We start from the raw sequence: 24,401 nt of genomic DNA, 5'->3' as shown, positions 1-24,401 counted from the left end.
TTATTGGGATGAAGCTGTGAATAAACTGGTTGACTGATAATGTCCCAGCCTGGCAGACTCTGTGGCACCGTCTCCTCTCCGCTGTGCCCTCCGTGTCCTTGATGCGAGCTCCTCCCTCCCTCCCTCCCTCCGTCCTCAGCGTGCTCTGTTATTAACAAGGTTGCTAGCAACATGTACAGTATTTAAACAGGTCAACATCCATGACGCTCCCTCTGAGGTCATGTTGTAGTGTTATCAGTCCCAGATGTGGAGGCAAGACGTGGGCCGAGCTGTCCGTCGCTCAGCAATGAGATCCAGCCATGTGTCACTCAGCTGTTCCCCCTTCTAAGATTCATCCTCCCACTCCATCAGCTGGAAGTGTTGACAGCTTTCCATCTAATGGCTACTGTATCATTGCAGTGCATAACCTCTGCAGTCGAGGGTCAATACTTTCACATTACGCAGACGCTATATCACGGACATAAATCCATAATCGCCTTTTGATAACACATCTGCTGAGAGAGTCGGCGGCTACAAAAATAACATTTGCAAACCGACTGATTAAGGATCCTTGTCAAGTACGCTAAAAGTCAAAAGGGGATGATGGAGGTTTTGTTTGTTTCACCATGTGGAGGATGATTGTGTTGCGTGTAGTGCCTACAATTGAATTGGAGTGTGATTGTTTCCTTGTTTACTTGACATACATGTCATGCGTGTTTGCTTTCACGGGAGGGATAAGCTCATCAAGACCTCCGAACTGCTGAGGCGGAAGCATTTGCTCTGAGCAGATGGAGCCCCGATAGTCTTATCGCAGCGTGTCCAACAGATAGCTTGCGTTGGTAAAAGCCCCGATGTGTGCAGATCAATCAAACTCAATGTACAGCAGTGGCCTGTTTAAGCACAAACCATCTCCGCTCCTGTGTTTTTCTTGCATGCGTGTTTCTATCGGAGCTACTTGCACATAATGTCCCGCTGACGGAGCTCCTCGTCTGTGTTCTCCAGGTGAAGCCGAAGGTGATCGAGCCGCTGGACTACGAAAATGTCTTGGTGCAGAGGAAGACGCAGATCCTCAGTGATGTCCTCCGAGACATGCTGCAGTTCCCCCTGGAGGACTTTGAGGTGAGTTTCACACCTGTTGCGTGCAGGTATGCTGTCTTGGGTCAGGTATTGAAGCTGTGTTTATATTGGTGAGGAGCAGGAAGTGGAGTTAGTGGTGGAGGCGGAGGATATTGAGGTACTTTGGGTGGAAAATATCCACTACGCTATTTGTGTTAATGGCCACTTCACTGTTATTGTTATCCGTCCAAAAATGACTTACTCACCCGCTCACCTTCTTTGTTGTGTTTGTTTGGTTAAGCAGGGTTTTCCTTTGGCCCAGGCGTGGCCAGCGCTGTGAGTACAGGGTGGGTTCATTCACAGGGGTTTTCTTTTTGTTTACATCCTTTCATGCTGGAGAGGGAGGGAGAGAGAGAGAGAGGGAGAGAGAGGTCGGGGGCCATCTGTTTAATTGGCTCATTCTGTCTTCAATGTTGTGACAGTGCAAGTGTTATCTCCAGCCACATTGTACAGGACGTACGCTCCCTCACACTTTCCACGGCGGGGGTGGAAAAATCTCAAATGGAAATCTGGCCCGGTGCTGCAACTTCAGGAAATGAGACTTGATTGAAAGATTTTCTTCCTAACGGCAGCAACGAGATGTGGAGCCTAAAATCTGACCCCGACACAATCCGTGGAAATGTCTATCATTGGGAATTCCTGAATGCCCACATAAGAGTGCACACATGAGAACAGAATAAAGCTGGTATTTATTATAGTAATAATTGATGCACATTAAAATGCGTCCTCTCACACCTTCTCCCACACCTGTACACCTGGGGCATAGTCATGTCATAGTCCAAAAACAGAGGAGCCGATTCTTCATTTTCCTTGTAAGACATTCAGAGATTTCCAAAAAACGTTGTTACATCACAGCTCCAGTGGGAGGAAAATTACCAGAAAGTGTACACAAAACATTGCAACATTTTCACATAATTTTCTTAGATTTCTTAGAAAAAAGTCTTTCTTTTTTCTTTTTTTTTTAAAATCAAAACCACAATCGTACTTTAGTCAGCTAACAAACCTCAACGCATTGTATGATAATGTCAATTTTATAGCGGGCACTCGAACGCACCAGTGAATCTGTCCTTTGAAATGCGTTACCATGCAACAATAACACATTTTTGACAAAAATAAAACGTTATGTGAGGACTGTCGGTTACAGTTCCTTCATTATTATAACATATTATACTTCACAACTTACTATAATATACTATTCTTATACTAGTTGTTTAAGCCTATTATCAATATTGCTAATATTTTATGTTGATATTTTATTTCCCTATTTTTCTGTACTTCTGCAACACCTGAATCCCCTGTTGGGATCCCTAAATGTGTATCTTAAATTCACTATCTGACCCAGATCACCGTCGCTGGTTGAGTGCATATTTAGAGCGAATAATCGTCCCAGTTGTCGAAGAAGGCTGCATGGAATAAAAGACAGTGTTTCTAACTTTCTAACTGGCTTTATGAAGCCATTGTTTGTCACAGTGCACAGAGGCCTGGCAGCTGGGTGCTACGTGAGGGTGGGACAGCCTTGACTTTGTCTTCTCTTGAATCTTTCTCCTCTGACCTGCTGCTGTGAACATTACACACCAGCTTTACACACAAATAGTACGTTGTCAGGGGCTGACAGGTGATTCTGACTCAGGAAAAAAACATAAAAAAGACACCGCAGGCACAGTGATTGAACCTAACATCTGTTTCGACCTCCCCAGACTCGAGCGAGGTTTTAATCATCTTCACTGTCAAGGCCCTTTCAGTGTTCGGAGGAGGTAGAGCCAGTACTCAAACAGAAACCACAGCATAGACACAGTACTAATTATACATCGTTAGCTGGTGATGAATCAAGTCTAAAACGGGTGCACAGAGATCCTCCTTCTGTGGTTTTATTTGTATAAATCCTGTTTTTGGACTGTTTCTCATGAATATAACAACACTACCTTATCTTATCCCTTTACTGGCACATCTAAGAGTCATGTGTTGGTACTGGCCTTTTGCGAGCCCGTGTTTATATCATCCCCATCTGGTTTTGATCTGGAGGCTGTTGGCACAAGTCAGCTCCGTGCAGGTCTCTCTGGGCCCTCTGCAAGGTTTCTGGAGAAATGTGTCAAGGATTGCGAGGTGGGGGTCCTTTTACTTTACAGTTTCCATCCTTTTATAGGAAGAGGGAGACAATGTCCTATATTTTTGTTATTGTCAACAAATCCCATGAAAACACTAAAACCAACCTGTTCTTTGGCCAACTTCCCGTCTGTGACACTCCCAAGATGCATTTGTTCAACATCTGACTTTTATTATTTAGCTAGCATAGCATGGCTATATGGATGGCCTTTGGTCTGCTCTGAAATGTCTCAACACATTGTATTAATTGCCATTAAACATTCATGGTCCCCAGAATGAGTCATACTGACTTGGGTGAGCGCCCTCAATTATTAGTCTTATTATAATAAAAAAAGACAGAAGAGGATATGCAGCATAAGGACGGTGGTTTTTAGATTGACTCGATATGAAGTTTCACTCAGTAGCTCATTTATGTATTTTTAATCATTTTTGGGGAACAATTGAGGTCTATGGCACAGAGGAATACAATATAACTGTCAATACTTGTTAGTATACATTATTGGTTTTGGTCTTTTGGTCTGTTTGAGGACAATTTGGTTCAGTTTGGGCTCTCCGGTGCTATTGTAGGATATTTCACCAGAGAATCCCTGGCGACTTGTAGCCCAATTAAATGCTTCCTGTTGCCCACTTCCTGCTCCCGCTTACCTCCATGCCTGTTTATTTCTGCTGCTTGGATTGTAAAGATTATCATCTCCCCTGCAGGAAACCTGGCTAGCTGAGAGGAAGGGGGGGGGGGGGGGGTTAAAAGGGAAGAGTCTCATTTTAATGTCATTATGGATTAATCTGCTAATTATATTCTTGATCAAACCTTAAATGATTCACTTCTATGTTGAATGACAAAATATGAATCCAACAATGTATTGTATGATAAAAGGGAATGTCTCTTTTATTATACCTCGTTATTACTGTTTGACATTAGTTATTAATTTACAGGTTCATGTTTCCATTAGATTGAATTCCTCACAGTGATATTTATGGGATTATTAACACGTTCAACTGGGTATCCTGTTGGCAAAAACCTTTCTTCAATAGATGAGACGTGATCAAAGTAGTTTCATGTGATTATCACTTCAATAAAAATGTGTCGGGGGGGAATTTAAAGTTTATTCCAGCATCCGTCTCACCATAGAGAACACAGCTGACGGGCATTTGACTTGCACAAAGCCACGATTCACTTGTTTGCTTTCAACTCGTCGGGCTGAACGGCTTCACTTAATGGCCGTATTCATATTCCACTCTTGCTCGTGGGGATTATGTGCGGTCAAATGCACTTTATTTTTTAAATTAATCCCCCTGCTAAGACCCGGTGGGGATGTTGTTGCACAAAGCAATATTTTACCCGGGTCAAGTTAAAAAAAAGCTCCAGCTTTCACACTTAGATGAAACCAACCTTCATTCATTTCATAACAGCTAGCGTTATCTTGCTAAAATCAGATTTTGCTTGGCTTTCTTGTTCTTGAAACTGGCTGCCTTGCAAAGTGAGCTTGTTGGGCATGAGCGAAAGGCTAAAATGAGGCGTCAGAGGTGCTGAGAGGCTGATTACTCGGTGTGCGGCTACACAACAGTGGCCGGGGGCGTCTGCAGCTCCTGGAGCTGAACATTTTGGACACTTTAGGCATCCTGCCTCCCTCACATTCTGCCCCTTTGAACTCCCTGAAAGACATCAGTCCTCACTCAAACGTAGAATAATATTTAAAAGAACACCCGGAGCAACCGTGTCCAGCTGAGACCACAAACTGCAGGACCGGGTGTCCCGCTTGAGCAATGTCTCCCACATCTTTTAGTTTTTTCACTTTTACAATGTTGTCATGTTTGTTGAAACTTCCCTGCTCCGTTTCTCTTTTGGAATAAACCCTTGCTTTTGTTTTTCGCAGATTTCAACTTTGAAGCGGCAAGGGAGAACCTTGTACCCGACGCTGCCTGAAAATGCAGAGAGGGAGGCCCAGAGTCTGTTTGTCCAAGAGGTGAGCGCATTTAAAAGCCCTGAAAACACATTTTATTAATCAACTGCTCTGTATGAGCAATGGGGTCTTACAGAAAATTAACATTTTTGGCCATTTCACATTAGAGCTTTCTGTATTTGTGGGATTTTTTTGTCTGAATTGGGGATAAGAAAGAAAATCAGTAGTTTCTGGACACTTAAGTGAAAAACTACAGGTAAAATCAAGTCAGCGTAATCTTTAGAATCATACAGATTGGGATTAAAACATTTTTTTTTTTTTTTTTTAAACACACACAAAGTACGTTAACACAACATGAAAAAACCCGGTGGCAGTACTGTGAGTGTACAAGAGGTTTGTAAAGTGGACGTAGACAACAAGGCCAACCGGCTGCAGAATAGTGACACTAATGTGAGTCATCACCCAATTTGTGGCTCTAATATTAGCAGCAACGTACATCACACATCACAGCTGATCAGGAAACCTCTTTATTTCAGCAACATTGTGTTCAAACTGAAACTACAGATCATTACTGGAGAGAACTCCTCTATGTGTGCTGTTTTTCTTCAGTAATAGCTAATTATGCCAGGGGATGTTTGATAAAGTGCAATTCATGTATCAGACTTCTGGTTATCGTCAGTGTTGGTTTATAATGTCTGTCTGTGAGTCTTGATAGAACTTCTGCTATCAAATGAGGGCAAAAGATCATAAGACAGAAGAAGTTATGTAAAAAGACACACAGAGGCTCCTTATTATCTCCGCTTGTCGCTGATAGACGAGAGTGGAAATGTTTCTTTGGGTTTTACCATCCGGCCACACGTAGCAGTTCACCTTCCAGGTCAAAGTGAGTGTTTAGGGAGCCTCGTCTGAAGTCATAAAGATACCGAAACACTCCCGGTCAAGTGTCGCGTGACATCATCGGGACAGCTGTGGGGATCGGCCCAGCAGGAGCCTCTCTGCTTTCCCGATCAGGTTGCATTTCATCTCCCCGTCGGAGCAATTCTCGTAAAAAGGCACGTACTTCTGCAAAAACAGATAGCAGCGAGCTGCTGCTATCACCGACTCTAACAATGAACAGATGTCTCCTTTCCAAGTAAAGGCAGGGCGGAGACGCACTCCCTCCCCGTTTGTGAACACTGACCAAAACACAGATTTTTTTTTCCTTTTAGGATTTCACTACATGGAGACTTTAACAAGCATATTCGGTTGTGCTTATTTAAAAGCTGCTATAAAACAATATGTTGTGAGCCACTCTATTTTATTCATCAGAATAATTCAACATTTATTTCATCTCGTGGGTAGGTTTGTCAGATTTGAGAATGAAGAAAGAAAGCGAGCTAACCAGACAATAGATGCTCCTAGCACAACATCGGAATATCTGTCCGAAGTAACTGTTGCTGGTTGGGTTGCATTGTGGGTAATGTAGTCACCGTGTTTCGAGTAGAAAGAAGATTGTGTATCTCTGGCTTTGCTGCATCATTTTTTGATTATTTTTGTTGTTCAAAACAGTCCATTGTGAGACCGAGAGTGTATTAATCGGTATGCTTCAAGCGGAGTGCTAATCAGATGACCTAAATGTGTCTTAACACACACACACACACACACACACACACACTTCCCTAACTACCAACCAACAATCCGACAATGCATTCATGCAGCAATTGGCCAGCTGTGACATAGGCGGTGGATTTTTACATTTTTTCAAGGCAAGATTGTCTGAAAGTATGCATCATGATTTTGCTAAAAATGAAAGTTATTAACTTGATTTATAGAAATTTTAACACAAGAAATGCAGCAATAAGTATTTAGTATATAGTGCTTAACGCAAACTAGTTGTTTTAATGCGTAAAGACACGTCAACAGAACACCAAAGCATCGCTGCTCTATGTGATTTTCTGATGTTGTTTTGTTTAATTTGGTGCCATTGTCTTCTCAGTGCATTAAGACCTACAAATCTGACTGGCATGTCGTCAACTACAAGTACGAGGACTATTCTGGAGACTTTCGACAGCTTCCAAAGTAAGTCAGCGACTACACAGAGGTGATGTGTGAGTGTGCCGACACATTTTAATAAAGGGCAAGTACAAACAGCTACAGCATGTATGGACGCCAGAGCTTTTAAACCAAAAGAGCACATTACAGTCACACGCAATTATTTGGGGGTGTTTTCAGTTCACCCAGACAAACTGTCACCGTTTTGTTTCCTGACAAAATGTTTTGTGACACGACGACGAGGAAACGCAGAGTGCAAATAATTCTTATTTCCCTGCAACAAAAGAGCGTTTCCTTTTCACGGTGCGCTGGAAAATTTCCCGGCTGCAGCCAAATGTGGAAACCACCCTCATTGTCCAGAGGTTGTGTCATCAGCTCCAGTCTCTTCCCCAAAGAATATCTGTTTTACTGCCAACACGTTATACTATGAGTTGACAATGACCTTCTGATCTTGACACTGTCACTGCAGCCAAATGTTCTGGCACTTTACCGAACCTGGGGAAGTTGAAACAATACTCCATGACGTGGATGGCCTGTTAAAAACACACGCACAATATTCAGCTGAAATGATTCCTACCTTTGGCACGTTTTTTAATTTTCCAGCAGGCACCGCTATGTTTCCACAAACAGTCGAGTGCTTCTTTTTTAAACACTCCTGGAATTTGCATTTGCTGTGATGTTGCTGTTCAGACTCTCTGAAGGCATCTGCAGATATGCAAAATGACTTATGCACAGAAAATGAAGAAAACATAAGGAGAAATTACATCTCAGTCACACCACTGCAGACCACATGTGCTCGAAAGATTTTGCAGAGTGAAAGCAAATGAGCAAAACTGCCGTGAATGCGCTGAACGGTGCTGTTAAATGTGCTAAACGAAAGGCAAGGTGTCCATCGAGATGAGAAATGGGACATAAACATAATATTGTGCTTCTTCAGTAACTAGTGAAGCTGTCGGGTAAACGTGTTGGTGTAACAAATGATGCATCTCAAAAATGGTACGGACGTGTGCAGTTAAGTATCTGTTAATGCATCCTACATATGCCTTAATGATGATTTATGATTTTACAGCAAAGTGTCCAGGCCGGATAAACTGGCCGCCCACATATTCGAAGTGGATGAGGATGTCGACAAAGACGAGGTAAGTCTGTGTCCTTTTTCTTAACAAAGTCTCGCCTTTTTTGCATATTAAGTATTAAGATCCGTATATTTGCAGTTCCTACACTGTGTTTTTACTCAGGATGACTTCACTTTATTGGAAACGCGGCCCAGAGAGGCTGCATGCCGCTGAATGTGTCCAATTCCATCACTTTTTGCCTTTTTTCCTGTTCTTATTATAGCTTTTAAAGACATAAATACATTTTTGGGGGTATAATAGCTGAATTTAATGCAAATAATTAAGTGTAATTAGACTTAAATACATTTGCTGGCGCACCACGTCTCAATATAGTTTTTTTTACACAGTGAAATCTTGAGCAACATTTGGACCTTTAATCCTTGTAATTCATGTATGACGAGGAGTGGGTGTGTGGAGTGTTTTTTTGCACAGATTAAACGACTGTTTGTTGTCTTTGGAAAGGCTGATTTGAGTCTTCAAAGATGATACTAAGCTGTGGCTGAAATGTAATCTAACATAAGGTCACGCTCCCCCACAAGATATATGATGATGATCATGACCTTCTTTCCTCACGTCATGCGTCAAACGGCGTCTCCTATAGGCAGAGAAATGTGTTTCAGTATTCGCTGAAATGTAAAGTTGACACACAGGAGCTTTTTTGTTTTTTATTTTAGAAAACTACGCTACAAAGTGTCTATTTTCCCTTTTAACTGTGTTAGTTGTGATTGAGGTACGCTGTGCCAGGTCATCATGGGTCAGAGTCTGTCCTGCTCAGTCTCACCTCTGACAGGACTTCAACCAATGACGAGAACCAAATCACCCTCCTGCCTCCCCTCTGGCCTCCGTCTCTTCACAACAAGATAAACTGGTGCAGATGAAAGAAAATTCATTTGAACTCATCCCTTAAAATCCCAGGAATAAATCATTAAATAATTCAACTTTTTTTTTTTTTCTATGCTTGTGTGTTTTGGTTCACATGCAAAGCGCTGGAGTTTAGTCATTTTCTGGAGTTCTGTGATTCGTCTGAACGTTGTCTAGACACTTCACGGGGAGAAACGGGCACTGAACGTTTCCAGATGCTTTTTAGATCACAAGGCTCATAATATAAGAATACTGAAATACCTGCCAGCACTTTTAAAATCCCCTTTTGCTTTATTGTACTGAGAGAAGAAGAAGAAGAAGAAGAAGAAGAAGAAGAAGAGGTGCTGGACCAGAATGAAGACATCTTGAAAGGCCATTCAAAACCGTCAGGGATACAGTTCCTCCCTGCTAACTTTCATAGGAGTTCTCACTGATCTGAAGGGCTGTGGAGATCTCTTCTTCCTTCACGACTCCTAATTGGTTTATTTTTACACGTCACAATAGCTGGTGGCTCACGGCGGCTTCGTTCCTTTGTGATCTCATGCACCTCGCCTCGATCGCCGTCCTCGTGTCACGGATCTGCTGTGAAGACGCAGATATTTATTTTGTCAAACAGTCACGGTTTGTTTAATGTTCCTCTGCCTGCTTGTTTGGACAGAAACAGACCTCCACCGCGTTCTGCTCTCTGTCATCTCGAGGCTGCAACATCAGAGGGGTTTCTGTCCAGCGAGACCAGAGCGCGTTAATATGTGATGTGACGTCAAGATGCGATTATCCACTGCAAAAATACACAAATAATCCCGGGTTTCATTAAACAATAGCTGCCATATTTTTAATGTATGGATGTTTTTTCAGATTGTGATTATATTTCTTGGAAACGGGTGTTTTGATGTAATTACTCCATAATTTGCCCCATTTTTAAACACAAAAGTGAAATGATTTCTCTCCATTTGTACATGTGTGTATACTTTACATTATATGGGAAACAGGGCATTAAGAATGAATTATACATGTTTTTCCCCCTTGCAGTTTGACCAGGATCAGTGTGTGTTAAATTGTTTAATCTTGTGTGTTTGTGTGCTGCAGGATACGGCCTCCCTCGGATCCCAGAAAGGCGGGATTTCCAAACATGGCTGGCTGTATAAAGGCAACATAAACAGTGCCATCAGCGTCACCATGAGGGTGAGACGGTGGCAAAAGCTTTTCGTTTTAGATTCACATGTATTAGAGATGCTGTATTACTTATATTACCATTTTGTTTATATAGACCACAATCACAAATCATAAATTTGCTTCAAAGAGCTTTACAATGGAGACAGTGTACAATACTCTCTTTCATTACTATATCCAACCATTGGTTTAGTTTTATACAGCGTTTAGTCATTGCCTTTTTACAGGCAGGCTTATAACTGGCAGCCTTGTATTATACTGCATCACACAGAGGGAACATGTTTAAGACATTTTGTTTTCCAATCATTAAACAACTGAATGTTATCTCTTTTTGTTCCAGTCGTTCAAAAGGAGGTATTTCCATCTGACGCAGCTCGGGGACGGCTCCTATAATTTAAACTTCTACAAGGATGAGAAGATCTCCAAAGAGCCCAAAGGAACCATTTTCCTGGACTCCTGTATGGGCGTGGTTCAGGTACGCTCTCAAGTATTTCTCTCTGGCATGAAGGCTGCGATGACCCTGGCTGACCCGTTACCTGCTTTGCTAAACAGGACATCCCGTCGCCTGGTCCCCCCCCCGGGGAAAATGGAAACGCCATTTACCAGAAAGAAACTGACAATAGAGACAAAGCGACTTCCTGTTCACAGTTCTTTTCTCCGTAAACAAATTCTCCAACACGCAGGCTTGGATGTGAGCGACAACCGATGCCTCCTAACAATGATGGGCTGCTCCGGGGACGTATCTGTGAGACACGCTGTTCGTTTCCCCGAAACCTGAGTGCTCTCCTCCCCAAGGTCACGCTTTACTGCTGACTCTCAGCTGGTGAAACGAGGGTGAATGCTGAGGTCTCACTCCTCACCGGCCTCACAATCAATGCCACGTGCAGCCCTCCCGAGTGCAGGCCAAGACTCTCCGGCCGCATTATCATCCGTCCATCAATAGATGGAAAGAAGCTGATCTTACTGATGAGTGTTTTCCAGTCGTGGAGAGGGAGAATGATCAGGAGAGGTTTACGTCCCCCATGAATCCCCCCCTCTCCAACCTCAACATCACCTAGATTTTAACCGCAGACCTTCAGTCTGTTACATTCCTCAAGTGGTGGAAAAAGTCAAGTAAGAACACACAACCAGGTTCAGTACAGTCAGGCGGGGAGAGTGAGCAGATTGCCTACAATCATCACTATCTTTTCTTTGTTTTCTTGGAAAATAATAATAACAAAATACTTAATTGGATATACTTATCCAAACTAAAAATTCAATTAATTCAAAAAGGCACGTAGAAAAATAAAATGAAAACAAACTTTGGAGCCTTTACCTTAACCCTTGAACCGTTCTGTTGGTGATTTCTGCTCATTAAAGCCACTGTGATCATGTGACCTCCGTGAGTTGAACCGCAGATGTTTCACTCTGCCGCTGTAATGGCATGTTGAGTGACATCATAGCGAACCTCGAGCTGCTCTGTCGGGATGCCAACGTACGCTTAAACACACAAAGCATTCGCCGCGTATTAATGATGTGACCAGCGGCCTCTGTGGGTTAGCAAGGAGCGAAAAAAGGCTCAGAAATGTCATCTGATAATTGTGGTTTGGTCTTTTTTTTTTCTCTTTTTCTTTCTTCTGTTCTTCTGCTGTGGTGCGAATACAGCTGCTAACAATATCACAGACATGATTTAGACTGGTCTGTCCTCGTTTCCCGGAGGAAACGTGCAGCTGTGTTGTCTAGAAAAGTGAAACCGGTCCTCCTACCTATCAGATAATTAAGTCTGTTTATCAAGACTCGGGTTTTATTTCCCGTCTCCGTGTTTACTCAGCCAGGCTCCCTCCTTCTCTCTACTCCCACTCCGCTGTTTCAACATCACAGTGATAACCACAGCATAACAATCCACTGACACAAAAATAATGAGATGACTCCCATACTCGGCTTAAAGAAATACCGCTTGAATACTTCATCAAACTGCACAAATCGGCTGTAGGTTCTGAATGGGCTGAACAAGAGAGGAAAAAAGCCCAACTGGGGTTAGAGGCACTGCAGATCCAGCTCCATCTCACTTTTCGAGTCTCTGCTGTGGTCCTGGCAGGGCCGCGGGCTTTCTTACAGATGGGAATAATCTGTTCCTCCCTAACTCACATTGTCCGTTTTTTGTGGCAGTTGACTTTCAATCCTCCCATCTCTTTCCAAAAACGGTGACTCACGTTTTGTCTTGATCTTTGGAGCTAAATAGTGTCCAGTCGGGTGTGTTTTCACAGGCACAAACTGAATTATGAAGCGAGCTGTGATTTAGATCAGAAAACTTCGACTCCGCCGCCTTCCGACGAGTTGGATGTTAGCTTTGGATGGCGAGATGACACCTTCCCTCATGTCCACAGTTGGGTGTTTGGTTTTTAAACGTGGAAAAACGAGACGTATTCAATCGTTCGATATTAGAAGCAGACACTCTGTGAACAGTTTATTTTTATTTGATGTGTTATTTGGAGAGGACAATACAACGGCGTATTAGGGCCACTGTAGGGGGGAAAGTTTATTAAGTGATACATTTTGAGTTTATTACGAACAACTGGCATTTATGCTCGCTAACTTCCCATGAATGTACGCATTTATTTTTCTAATTATTAGAAAATGCCTCGTTAAGGTCCTTAAAGTGATGTATATGAGGCCGACTTGTCATCTTATGGGTGTTTATTGATCAGGCGGTTGGGCTGAGATGCTAGCGGTAGTTTTCACTTGTTGTCATAGCAACAGCAAACATCTGAGTTTAGCTAATCCAAGCAATTTGTTTTTATTGGCTATATATATTAATAAAGTGGCAAATTTGCAAGTTATGTCGCAAATCTGAGGGTTTATAAAAATATTTAAACTACAGTGGCCCTAATGCGCCGTCGTAGGACAATATTGATGAACACTTGGTGCAAATACATCACTTTGTGTATATATGGCGGATTTAGCTCATTTCTATCCACAGTCCTCGAGGGTTACGACCTCCTGACCTCCTTTGAACACTGATCTTCCACCTTTAACTCATCCATATCATTCGTGCATATTTGTGTTTTCCTCTTTCTGTGGCTGCAGAACAACAAGGTGCGGCGGTTCGCCTTCGAGCTGAAGATGCAGGATAAGAGCACCTACCTGCTGGCGTCGGACAGCGAGGGAGAGATGGAGGACTGGATCAACACGCTCAACAAGATCCTGCACAGCAGCTTTGAGATCGCCATGCAGGAGAAGAGGAACGGAGACGTCCACGACGGTGCGTGTTCGTAGGCAACACAAATATGAAATGATAGGAAAAATATTATCAGAGTCCACCACGATAAATTATTTATGCTTTTTCGTAGTCTTGTGAAAACATCTGTGGTTTAATCAAGGAATCATTTTTGCAGACTGAAAATATGTCTGACAAAAGCAGCTTTTGTGTGGTCACGCTTGGCAAAACGATGTGAATAATATTAGTGTTTTGCTTCTTCAAGTTATCGGCGATAGTCCAGAGCACAGGGCACCTACTGTTCTTGCTGTTTTAAAAGCTTTAGAGCTGCAGCAATTACTCATGTATTTGAAGGAAAAATTTATCTGCAGCTATTTTCATAATCGATTCATTGTTTTGAGTCATTTTTTATGAAATAAATGTCTAGTTCCAGCTTCTTAAAGTGACACGATTTTCATTTACATACATTTCTGTTCCATGACAATATAAATTGGTCCGGTTTCCTTACTCTTCTTATTGTAAATATAGCTTATATATCTTTGGGTTTCGGTCTGTTTGTCGGACATTTCATGTGTATTTTATAGACAAAATAATTAATCAAGACCTGGAAATAATGAAATCTCATGTTTCAGTCATATAAATAGTATAAACCTTAATGAATGCAGTTATAGAAGCTACAATGGTGGTATTTTGTAAACTAAGCTCCTAAGATGAAACAAGCCCTCAGGTATTATATCTAAAATAATAATCAACCATACATGAAGATCCAGAAAAATCCACTGATCATTATCAGCTCATTTACTCTGTGTGTTTACCTGAGGATCATCCACTCACGACTCACTTCTCCCCTACTTCCTCCTGGCCCCGTAGTGCAGCTCGCCGATGTGATACCGGACCACCCAGGCTTTTAAGACTCACCTCCTGTCTCATAGGAGGCTTAAACTTGGAGGAAAGAAGCTGAATGCCTCTGCACAAAAACTCTCCACTAATCTTCCCTAACTCCTCAGCTTTTATTAATCGCACTGTGCACGAGAGAGAGAGAAAAACAATTCTTCATCAGGAGAACAAATATGCCATTTAGACGCGCTCCATCTCCCATATAAGCCTTCTGATTCCCGTACCGTTGAATTACTGTTTACCGAAATTTGACGTGTCAGTCGGAGAGGATGTTTTACCACACATGGGCGTTTTGTTTATGTTCTACAATCGTTGGCCTGCATCCAATGATTTCTTGTATTTCCCTCCAGATGATGATCTTGGAAAGTCAGACAGTTCCTCTGGCAGCATGGACAGCTTTCAGGTGGGTCCTACTTCCCCCGCTGGGCACATTCGGCACACCATCACATGGAGGAGCAGCATTAAATCTGCTCGTTGAAGGGAGGAAGGAGGGCTCCTTTTGCCCCAGACGTGGCTCGGATTGATCTTTTTTTTGTAGATCTGATATTCAACACAGGCCTCTTGTCATGTGATGATGACCTAAAACCTCTCAGTATTATCTGAGTTTCATTTTTTTTTTTTTTAGGATAGAAACATCTGTTTTTTATACACTTTATTGGCTGATGACATACAGGCTACAAAAGTTTTTATTTCAGTTGCAAGCCATTATGTGCATGGAAACGACTGGTAACTGTTAACGTGACAGGTTACAGTGTGTGCTGGTACCACCTGACTCTCACCACTGAGCCTGTAAAATATGAAGCTTCATTTCCAGATGACAAAAACTGCTCTAATGATCAAACCAACTGCCTCCAAGTCTCTCAGACGACGCTTCTGACAGTTTGTGGTTAAAATACATCCAGGAAATGTCTTTCTCCTCCTCAGAGCGCACGAGACATCGAGTCCAGGATGAGGAACGAGACCAGGTTGAAACTGTTCACCCTGGACCCTGAAACGCAGGTAATTACGCACATTTTAGTGAACTTGAATACTTTAATCGCCCTGGTAACGAGATCCGAGCCAACACTCCCCAATGAAACTTGATCCCGTCCGTTGTGCTGTCTTCAGAAACTAGATTTCTCAGGAATAGAGCCGGACGTGAAGCAGTTTGAGGAGAAGTTTGGCAAGCGCGTCCTGGTGAACTGCAACGATCTGTCGTTCAACCTGCAGAGCTGCGTGGCCGAGAACGAGGAGGGCCCGACCACAAACGTAAGACTGACCTTCTTCTATCTGATCCCTAAATAACAGAAATATTATTATTCAGCTGGCTAAAGACAGATTAAATGGTTTGTTATAGCAGCCCGGATGGACCCCCCTCATTATTTGAGCTGCTGAAAGACTCCTGTTGGCATAGCAACCAGGCGACAGGCTCAGTAATGGGGAGCAATCTGTATAATGGAGCCTGATGTCCTGCTGTCCCTCACAGAGAAACTGTCTGTTAAAGAGTCATTCAACATGTCTCACACACACACACACACACACACACACACACACACACACACACACACACGCACACACACACACAGACACACTTTGAGGCATGTGTAAGTAGTGGTAGATCTGTTATTTGTGCACGTTGCCTGTAGTGTTTGAATTATTTAGGAAGCCTGAACGAAACGTTGCAAGACTATTAACTATTAAGGGATGCGTTACATTTGCTTGTCGGAGTCCCGTTGTCCAACTTCTGAAGGTGGACTAACACTTTACCCCGGTCCCACTCACTACTCAGTTAACAGTGTGGTGTCCTGGTTATGCAGACTGGTTGACGAAATTCACAATTTGTCACAATCGCCAGCATCACCTATCCAATACAGAATTGTTTCTCTCTCCTTCTTCTTCTCCAGGTGGAGCCGTTTTACGTCACCCTGTCGCTGTTCGACATCCAGAATGGCAGGAAGATCTCCTCCGACTTCCACGTGGACTTAAACCACCCGTCTGTAAGGGGCATGTTGCCCGGCAACAGCAGTCAGTACATGAACGGGGGAGGCGAAGGCCACTCAGAGGGCCAACGCCTGGTCCACGGGGTGCCAGAGGCAGCCATGCAGTATCCAAGACAGGTAAAAATACAGGAAACCATACCTCAAAATAAAATTTAAAACATTTTGAATAAATAAGACTACAGTCCATGCTCGGGGCTCTGTGACGTTGTACTGTGCTTTGAGCTAATTTGCTAGCTTCATGCTAACAACAATGCCAACATACTAATGTTTGGCTGGTATAATGTTTACCATCTTTTTTGATGGCGTTCGAAGAGAAGTTATTTATGCATATTTCACCCCTTTCACCGTCTCCAGGGAGTGTTCTCGGTAACGTGTCCACACCCAGATATCTTCCTGGTGGCTCGCGTGGAGAAGGTGCTCCAGGGGGCGATCAACCACTGTGCGGAGCCCTACATGAAGAGCTCAGACTCCACCAAGGTACTGACCAGCCCGTGAACTTCCATCACAAACTCTCTGCGCGCGCTCGTCAGCACGTTCCCTCGGACTCAGCAGATTCCACCAGATTACTCCACATTATACACAGATTATCATCGTTTTAAGGCGTGCAACACGAGCGTTGACTTTGGCTGCACAAGTGTAGTTGTGATTCAAGGAGAAAGTGTGTTTTCAGGTGTGGCAGCAGGACTGATCAGTCCTGTGTGTCCTAGTGATGAACCTCAACTGCTGTTCTCCTGTTCTCCACTAGGTGGCACAAAAGGTCCTGAAAAACGCCAAGCTGGCATGTTGCCGGTTAGGCCAGTACAGGATGCCTTTTGCCTGGGCAGCAAGGTACTTTATTCTCTTTTAATAATCAATATTTTAACTGGGTGTTCTGTCTATCTACAGTCAGGTTTTCCATTTTAGTTTTCGAAGAAAAAAAAATAGATTTATTGCAGCCCTAGACTGCTTTCTTTGTCCAGTGAATCATTATCATCCTTTTGCTCCTTTTAATAGTTCTCAGAAATGTTCCTGACTCTTCTTTCCCTCCTTGCAGGCCTTTGTTCAAAGACGCTTCAGGGACACTGGACAAAAGTGCTCGTTTCTCAGCTCTGTACAGGCAGGACAACAGCAAGCTATCCAATGACGATATGCTGAAGCTGCTGGCCGATTTCAGAAAGTCAGTGACGCTTCTTTGAGTGCTCTGTTTTATAAATTGCCTGAGTGGTTTTGCAGATGTTCTGGAAGAAAAATGTTCCTATAGGTTGTGCTTTGGAAAACGCTGGTAACAGAATAAGGTGTGTGTGTGTGCGTGTGCGTGTGTGTGTGTGTACAATTTGTAGATGATACGAACTAGAGTTTCTTTTCCTTTCCTCAGGCCAGAGAAGATGGCCAAGCTGCCTGTAATTCTAGGAAACCTTGATGTTACCATTGACAACGTTGCCCCCGACTTGACAAGTAAGGCCTCTAAATTCACTCCGTGCAGCGCCACGTGAGAGATGAAAGCCGCTCCCGCTCCGAGCCGGACTGTTTATTTGCTCTCCCTCCCCTCCTTGCCTCCCGTATATAGATTGTGTTACCTCATCCTACATTCCTGTGAAGCAGTTTGATGTCAGAGAGAAGAGCAACGTCTTCTTTGAAGTGGAGGAGTTTGTGCCATGCATAGCCAAATGTTCTCAGCCTTTCACCATCTACAACAATCACCTCTATGTCTACCCGAAGCACTTGAAGTACGACAGCCAAAAGGCATTCGCAAAGGTATCGCACGCTTTTATTGTGTAGTCTTAGCCTACTTTGCAGGTCACTTAATAAGGGGAGGAATTATCCTATGTTATACATCCTCCTATCCATTATTATCCATCGACTCAGGCAGGTTATTCAATAATATGTAAATATTGTAGCTGGACAGGTTCTCTTAAGTCTCTCTTGTGTGGATAACTATTGTTCCTCGTGTCTTCCCTCAGGCTAGAAACATAGCTGTCTGCATTGAGTTCAAGGACTCGGATGAGGAAGAGGCTGTTTCACTAAAGGTGAACTCAAATCTGTCCTGGAAATGCTTCCAAATCCCCCGAAAGGAGCCAACTAACCATTGCTGTTGTTCCACAGTGCATCTACGGGCGACCCGGAGGACCCTTGTTTACCAAAAATGCCTTTGCTGCAGTATTACATCACCAGCAAAACCCCGAATTCTACGACGAGGTAAGAGGCACTGCAAGGAACGTCTTAAAACGGGAATCGAGCGCAATAAGTGACTGAATGTGCATTTGTAGTTTAAGATCGAGCTGCCGACCCAGCTCCACGAGAAACACCACCTGCTCTTCACCTTCCACCACGTCAGCTGCGACAGCAACAGCAAGGCCAGCACCAAGAAGAGAGACCTAGTGGAGAGTCAAGGTATAACGCACACCAAACCTCCACAGATCTCATTTAGAAAAATGTCTGTATTTAGTGGCTCATAGCTGCCTACCTCTGCCTCCGCTCTCAGTGGGTTACGCCTGGCTGCCCCTGCTGAAAGACGGTCGGGTGACCATGAATGAGAGTCAGATCCCGGTGGCTGCCAACCTGCCTGCTGGATACCTCAGCTGTCAGGAGGGTGCCAGCAAGGTAGGGGTGCACCCTTTCTTTTTCAATCGTTAGTGCAAAGGTGATGTAAATAAATATGTTGTGGAGCCAAATCTACAATATAAAAAAATTGCCTGCACCAAAAGAGCATATCTGTAGACATAATATCATGAATTTACTGCAAGTAAACTTGCTGAATTATTGAGGGTTGTCTTTCCTTTGTATTGCAGCATTCAGGCCCCGAGGTCAAATGGGTGGATGGAGGCAAACCTTTATTTAAGGTGTCCACTCACCTCGTGTCCACTGTCTACACTCAGGTTAGTTTCTGTTCAACTGTGAGTGTACAAATACTGTCCATTCATCTGCCGTCAAATTTTACTTTGTGCTGTGGTTTCATGAAAAACCCAGCTTCGAGGAATAAACTGTGCTTTGACCTTGATTGTGTCTCTCGTAGGATCAACATTTGCACAATTTCTTTCATCACTGTCAGAGCGTCGCGCCTGAACCCCAGGTATCAGGAGGAGAACTGGTCAAATACCTGAAGGTAAAACAATACATGACAATAATATAACAGGCTTTATGTTCAACTCATGTGTGTACATTCACTTTAATTAGAATTATATATATTTCTTTATCTTTAATGTAGGTGAAGTTATTGGCTTGTAATGGCTGGAATAATGCACTTAGAGAGAACCTTCAAAGAGACCGAGTCATATTTAAACCACAATGTTTACATTCAGTGTCGCCATACTCTGTTTAACTGAGTTAACATGTAACTGAATCTAAACAGAATTACACTATTTTTCTACTTTGGGCTGTAGCTTTCCCACATGAAAGGCTTTTCTTTCTGCAGCTTACAGGAGTTAAATGGTTCCTTATTTGCAACGAGTATGCAGACACCTGTAAATCTGTCAAATATCACCCTGTAGTTGGCTTTGTTCTTCTTTTTTTCTGCAGTGCTGGCAGCTCTCATATTCTAGTTCATGGGAATTTAGCTTTCTCCACTTGGTCCAGTCCATCTCGTGGGTTTGAATGTAAACAGTGAGCACGAACAATAGCCAGAAGGTCAAACAGCAGGTCAGCCGTGTTGCCTGGCAGCTGGCTAAAAGACTTGGCAGAACTCGCGTTAGTTTCCTGTAGACGATGCACTAATGCCAACATGCTGGAAGCTGAAGTTGTGGGGGATTAACAGAGTGGTTTTCACTCCTGTTGTTGTTGTTAGATTAGTGTCTTCACACGCTCTTCTTATCAGACTTCTGTGCTGCTTGGTTGAGCGATGAGAGCGAAGAGCCGTGCAGTCCAACTTTGCGTCAATATATCCGTGTGATGTTTGCTCCTCAGAGTCTGCACGCCATGGAGAGCCATGTGATGATCAAGTTCCTGCCCACCACCCTGAATCAGCTGTTCAGGGTGCTGACCGGCGCCACCCAAGAGGACGTGGCAGTCAACGTCACCAGGCAAGTCGAGGAATTTATTAGAGTTTATTGCCAAGTACGTTTTCACATTTAAGGAATTTGCCTTGGTGTTCAGTGCGCACGATATTTTCAAAGAATAAACAATAAAGCAGTCAAGTACATAAATAAACTGACATAATTGGAAATATCACACTTTTGGCATTTGGCATGTCAAAGAAAACTCTATATTTGATAAATTATACAATTTTTTGATGATTTACTGTGAAAACACCAAAAATGCAAAATGATTATTTGCATATTTTGCCTGAAGAAAGTCAATAATTGAGTACTAGCGACCGACTGTGTGCAGGTAGTTCTCACTGAGTTGAAAACTTTTTGGTGTCATTTTGTAGGAATAATTAAAAGTCTGTGAGTATAAACTGTAATAACTGTATAATAATAATAATATTGTCCATTGTTTCCTCGTAGAGTCATGATCCACATCGTTGCCCAGTGCCACGAGGAGGGCTTGGAGCACCACCTGCGATCATACGTGAAGGTAAAACTCCCATTCCACATCTCAACTCGATATCCGTATTTTTAGTGTTTGTGCTCATAACTCTCTCTGCGTGCGTCTGACACAGTTTGTATTCAAGACTGAGCAGCACACGTCCTCCACCGGCCGATTGGTGCACGAGGAGTTGGCTAAAGCCATGACGGCCATCCTGAAGCCTTCCACAGACTTCCTCACGAGTAACAAGCTCCTCAAGGTAGCGCAGGATTACCCAAGTATGATCATAACTGCCGTGAATTTCCTTTTATTGTCCTCTGATTGGTGTTTGTCTGCCCCGCAGTACTCCTGGTATTTCTTTGAAGCCTTAGTCAAGTCCATGGCTCAGTACTTGATTGAGAGCTGTAAAGCGAAGGTACGTCTGTGTGTTTGACTCACGGCTGTCTGCTTTTATAACAGCATCGGGTTCTCCACTGTGCTCACAACATGCCCAGGCTTGCGGACAGCCGCGCTACCACAGTCAAAGTATTATGTATCCGCAGTCCGTTCCGCACTGTGCAGTTTAATTGGCTGCACCATGAGCAACCGCATCCCTGTGTTAAACCTCCACTGGCATTATGTGGAGGCCACAGTGGAAGTGGAAGCGAGGAAGTGCTCCACAAGATCAGGTCGAGGAACCATGTTTTCGGTTGCAGTACAAGGCTGGAGATATGCTATATCTGTGCTGTTGTCAACAAATCCACAAAAAGGAGCAAAACCAATGATATGTGATGAAGGAACAGTCAGTTTGGCTCAATGAGGTGTTTATGATGTATACAACAATGGTATAGCAAGATTAAGCTATTTAAAGCTTCAGTTACACAAACAAGCTTTAAATTCATGCATTGTTTGATTTTTGTTGCTATCACCAGACTATTTTTAACCCTCCAGTTGTCCTCGGGTCAAATTGACCTGCTACTATGTTTAACAGCAGAGAAAAATCCCCTAAATTATATTTTTTCAACTTGAAATTCGAAGAAAAAAGTGAAATTTGGCCTTTATTAATATTTCCATGTAAGCTGTCCAATAAAAGTTACTAATATTGTCTTCGGGTCAAAATGACCCAACAGTGACATTGTTTACTGGCAATAAATAACTTATTGGGATAAATAAAAATGCATTCAAAATGACTTTCTTAGAAATACTATACAAATATTGCTTACAACATATACAATCAAAAAATAATAAAATTGACGTCATAGAAACGAGTGGTGTCTCCTGAATAAATGCAGTCTTTCTGCCATGGGAAGAGGGAAAACTCAAATTTTTAAAATTCAAATAAGCTGCTTTTTGGGTGGTTTATTTTGACCCGGAGGACACGGTGTGTATAAAATATATGAGGACGTCACAAGGGTTAAACTGTCATGTATTATTCCGTATAAAAAAAGCCTTCTCTCCCGCTCTGCGCTCCAGTTGTCCAGGAATCAGCGCTTCTCAGCATCCTTCCATCACACTGTGGAGACTCTGGTCAACATGATGATGCCACACATCACTCAGAAATACAAAGACAACCTCGATGCTGCCAGGAACGCCAACCACAGTCTGGCGGTCTTCATCAAGGTCAGGAGCCACAGTCTGCTGTATCTGGAATGAGCACCACGGGTTTTCAGAGTGTACATACTTATTTCTGTCCTACTTGCTGCCGTAGCGCTGTTTCAACCTGATGGACAGAGGCTTCATGTTCAAGCAGATCAACAACTACATCAACTGCTTTATGCCCGGAGACCCAAAGGTGCGTGATACTCACAGTCACCGCATTCACACCGACACATGGTGGTGCAGGATGTCAGGCTCTGTTTAAGCTGCTCTGGTTTCTGTGGTTTGTACATGCAGACGCTGTTTGAGTTCAGGTTTGAGTTCCTGCGCGTCGTCTGCAACCACGAGCACTACGTCCCGTTGAACCTGCCCATGCCGTTTGGGAAGGGAAGGATACTGAGATTTCAAGGTGAGGAGATCCTCTCGTGTACTTCTTGATCCAAGCCTGATGCTTAAACAGCCAGTGTGCTTACATGCGTTCCTCAATTAGCTTTATTATCTCCAGATCATACGGTGGAGTCGAGCGATACTCTAGTAGGTAGGTGCAAACGAGCTGACTTAATCATTCAGCCGCGGCCAGAATGGGTCAAATGATTTGGATCTGAAAAATCTGAATTCAATGATTTTTTCTTCCAGTTTTTCTGTAGTTTTTCTTGTATTCAAGAGAATCATTAAAATGTGGGGCCGCATGTGTGTAAAAACAGCTGAGATTTGCTCTTGGTGTGCAGGTTGGTTTGAAGTGGTTTGGAGCAGATGGCTAATGGAGAAGACACATGATTTACTTTCATCAACTAACGAATCAGATCTTTTTAATGCCTGCTGCTTGGTTACAGTCATGTCGGGGAATCTATGTGCAATGTGGGATTGCTTCATGTGTCTTAGATAATGTTCAAAACCATATGTAGCTATTTTTATTTTATTTGTTATTTTCTCATTGAGCCCTGAAGGCTGTTGAATCACAAGTCTTAATCCAGATTGTCTTTTTCTATAATGATCACTGTTGACGTGGAGCAGCTGCTCAGTCAACATAAATCTATCACGCTACATTGTAATTATAGATGATACACTTTCCGTCAGGCAGACCACCAGATTTAAATCTGAAATGCACTGTAATGTTTGTGACCTCATCTCCTTTCATTTTCACTCACCTCTTTGTCAGCCAATCCTAAACTCCTCTTCCTCCTCTTCCTCCCCTCAGACCTCCAGATGGATTACTCGCTGACGGACGACTTCTGTAAGAACCACTTCCTGGCCGGGCTGCTGCTCCGGCAGGTCAGCACGGCTCTGCAGGAGTTCAGGGAGATCCGTCAGATCTCCATCCACGTGCTGAAGAATCTGATGATGAAGCACACGTTCGATGACCGATACGCCTCCAAAGTACGTAGTGCCTTCTTACCTCCGTCTCCTGCCTTTCCACTTCACTGATCTGTGAGTGTGAGTGTGAGTGTGTGTGTGTGTGTGTGTGTGTGTGTGTGTGTGTGTGTGTTTGAGCTTGTGAAATTCTGCTGAGATGATTTATTTGTTTTTCAGAGCCAACAGGCCAGGATGGCCACCCTGTACTTTCCCTTGTTTGGTCTGCTCCAAGAGAACGTGAACAGGCTGAATGTGAAGGAAGTTTCTCCGTTCACCATCAACCACTCCAACAATGTGAGGATGCCACCTAGTGGCTCATTTTAATAGTACATCGAAAAGACGGCAATGAAATAAAACGTGAAGAAAAAGGTCTCAGATTATGAATTATTGTTGTACGTCTCTTTGTTTGATTTCAAACATGGGACCGCAATGTACCCAGTAAAAATGGCTAATGGCTTCCTTGATTACATACAGCCCCGTACATGATGTGGATCTGTGTTGTTTCTCCTCAGAATGGAAGAGAAGATTCTCCCCTTACTAACGTGTTGATGACACCTCCCAGATCCAGCACCTTTCTGGACACCAGCTTGCACAAAGACGTATTTGGAGTCATTTCTGGCACCTGTGAGTGGACAGACGATGCTGAACAATGAAAAAAAAAAATAAATGGTACATTATTTTT

At 43.1% G+C, this 24,401-nt stretch overlaps 1 protein-coding gene across 7 annotated transcripts in view; it reads left to right on the top strand.

The window, feature by feature from the left end:
• The window catches only part of LOC311022081 (dedicator of cytokinesis protein 9), a 62,133-nt gene that overhangs the window by 26,448 nt on the left and 11,284 nt on the right, over window positions 1-24,401 (top strand). For all 7 annotated transcript variants that reach the window (XM_084023112.1, XM_084023107.1, XM_084023108.1 and 4 more), the window contains exons 2-33: window positions 982-1,098; window positions 5,073-5,162; window positions 7,075-7,157; window positions 8,200-8,269; window positions 10,193-10,288; window positions 10,617-10,751; window positions 13,343-13,517; window positions 14,720-14,772; window positions 15,294-15,368; window positions 15,477-15,617; window positions 16,253-16,465; window positions 16,703-16,825; window positions 17,094-17,176; window positions 17,382-17,504; window positions 17,703-17,782; window positions 17,895-18,082; window positions 18,289-18,354; window positions 18,431-18,523; window positions 18,595-18,718; window positions 18,810-18,928; window positions 19,117-19,203; window positions 19,341-19,430; window positions 20,228-20,343; window positions 20,770-20,839; window positions 20,925-21,050; window positions 21,135-21,206; window positions 22,244-22,390; window positions 22,479-22,562; window positions 22,664-22,775; window positions 23,565-23,743; window positions 23,897-24,013; window positions 24,232-24,343. In XM_084023112.1, coding sequence (XP_083879238.1) covers window positions 982-1,098; window positions 5,073-5,162; window positions 7,075-7,157; window positions 8,200-8,269; window positions 10,193-10,288; window positions 10,617-10,751; window positions 13,343-13,517; window positions 14,720-14,772; window positions 15,294-15,368; window positions 15,477-15,617; window positions 16,253-16,465; window positions 16,703-16,825; window positions 17,094-17,176; window positions 17,382-17,504; window positions 17,703-17,782; window positions 17,895-18,082; window positions 18,289-18,354; window positions 18,431-18,523; window positions 18,595-18,718; window positions 18,810-18,928; window positions 19,117-19,203; window positions 19,341-19,430; window positions 20,228-20,343; window positions 20,770-20,839; window positions 20,925-21,050; window positions 21,135-21,206; window positions 22,244-22,390; window positions 22,479-22,562; window positions 22,664-22,775; window positions 23,565-23,743; window positions 23,897-24,013; window positions 24,232-24,343 — 3,559 coding nt within the window. The remainder of the gene's footprint in view (window positions 1-981; window positions 1,099-5,072; window positions 5,163-7,074; window positions 7,158-8,199; window positions 8,270-10,192; window positions 10,289-10,616; window positions 10,752-13,342; window positions 13,518-14,719; window positions 14,773-15,293; window positions 15,369-15,476; window positions 15,618-16,252; window positions 16,466-16,702; window positions 16,826-17,093; window positions 17,177-17,381; window positions 17,505-17,702; window positions 17,783-17,894; window positions 18,083-18,288; window positions 18,355-18,430; window positions 18,524-18,594; window positions 18,719-18,809; window positions 18,929-19,116; window positions 19,204-19,340; window positions 19,431-20,227; window positions 20,344-20,769; window positions 20,840-20,924; window positions 21,051-21,134; window positions 21,207-22,243; window positions 22,391-22,478; window positions 22,563-22,663; window positions 22,776-23,564; window positions 23,744-23,896; window positions 24,014-24,231; window positions 24,344-24,401) is intronic.

Source organism: Eutrigla gurnardus, assembly GCF_963514095.1.
Source record: "Eutrigla gurnardus genome assembly, chromosome: 12".
NCBI lineage: Eukaryota > Metazoa > Chordata > Actinopteri > Perciformes > Triglidae > Eutrigla > Eutrigla gurnardus.
This window is presented reverse-complemented; position numbering and strand designations above follow the sequence as displayed.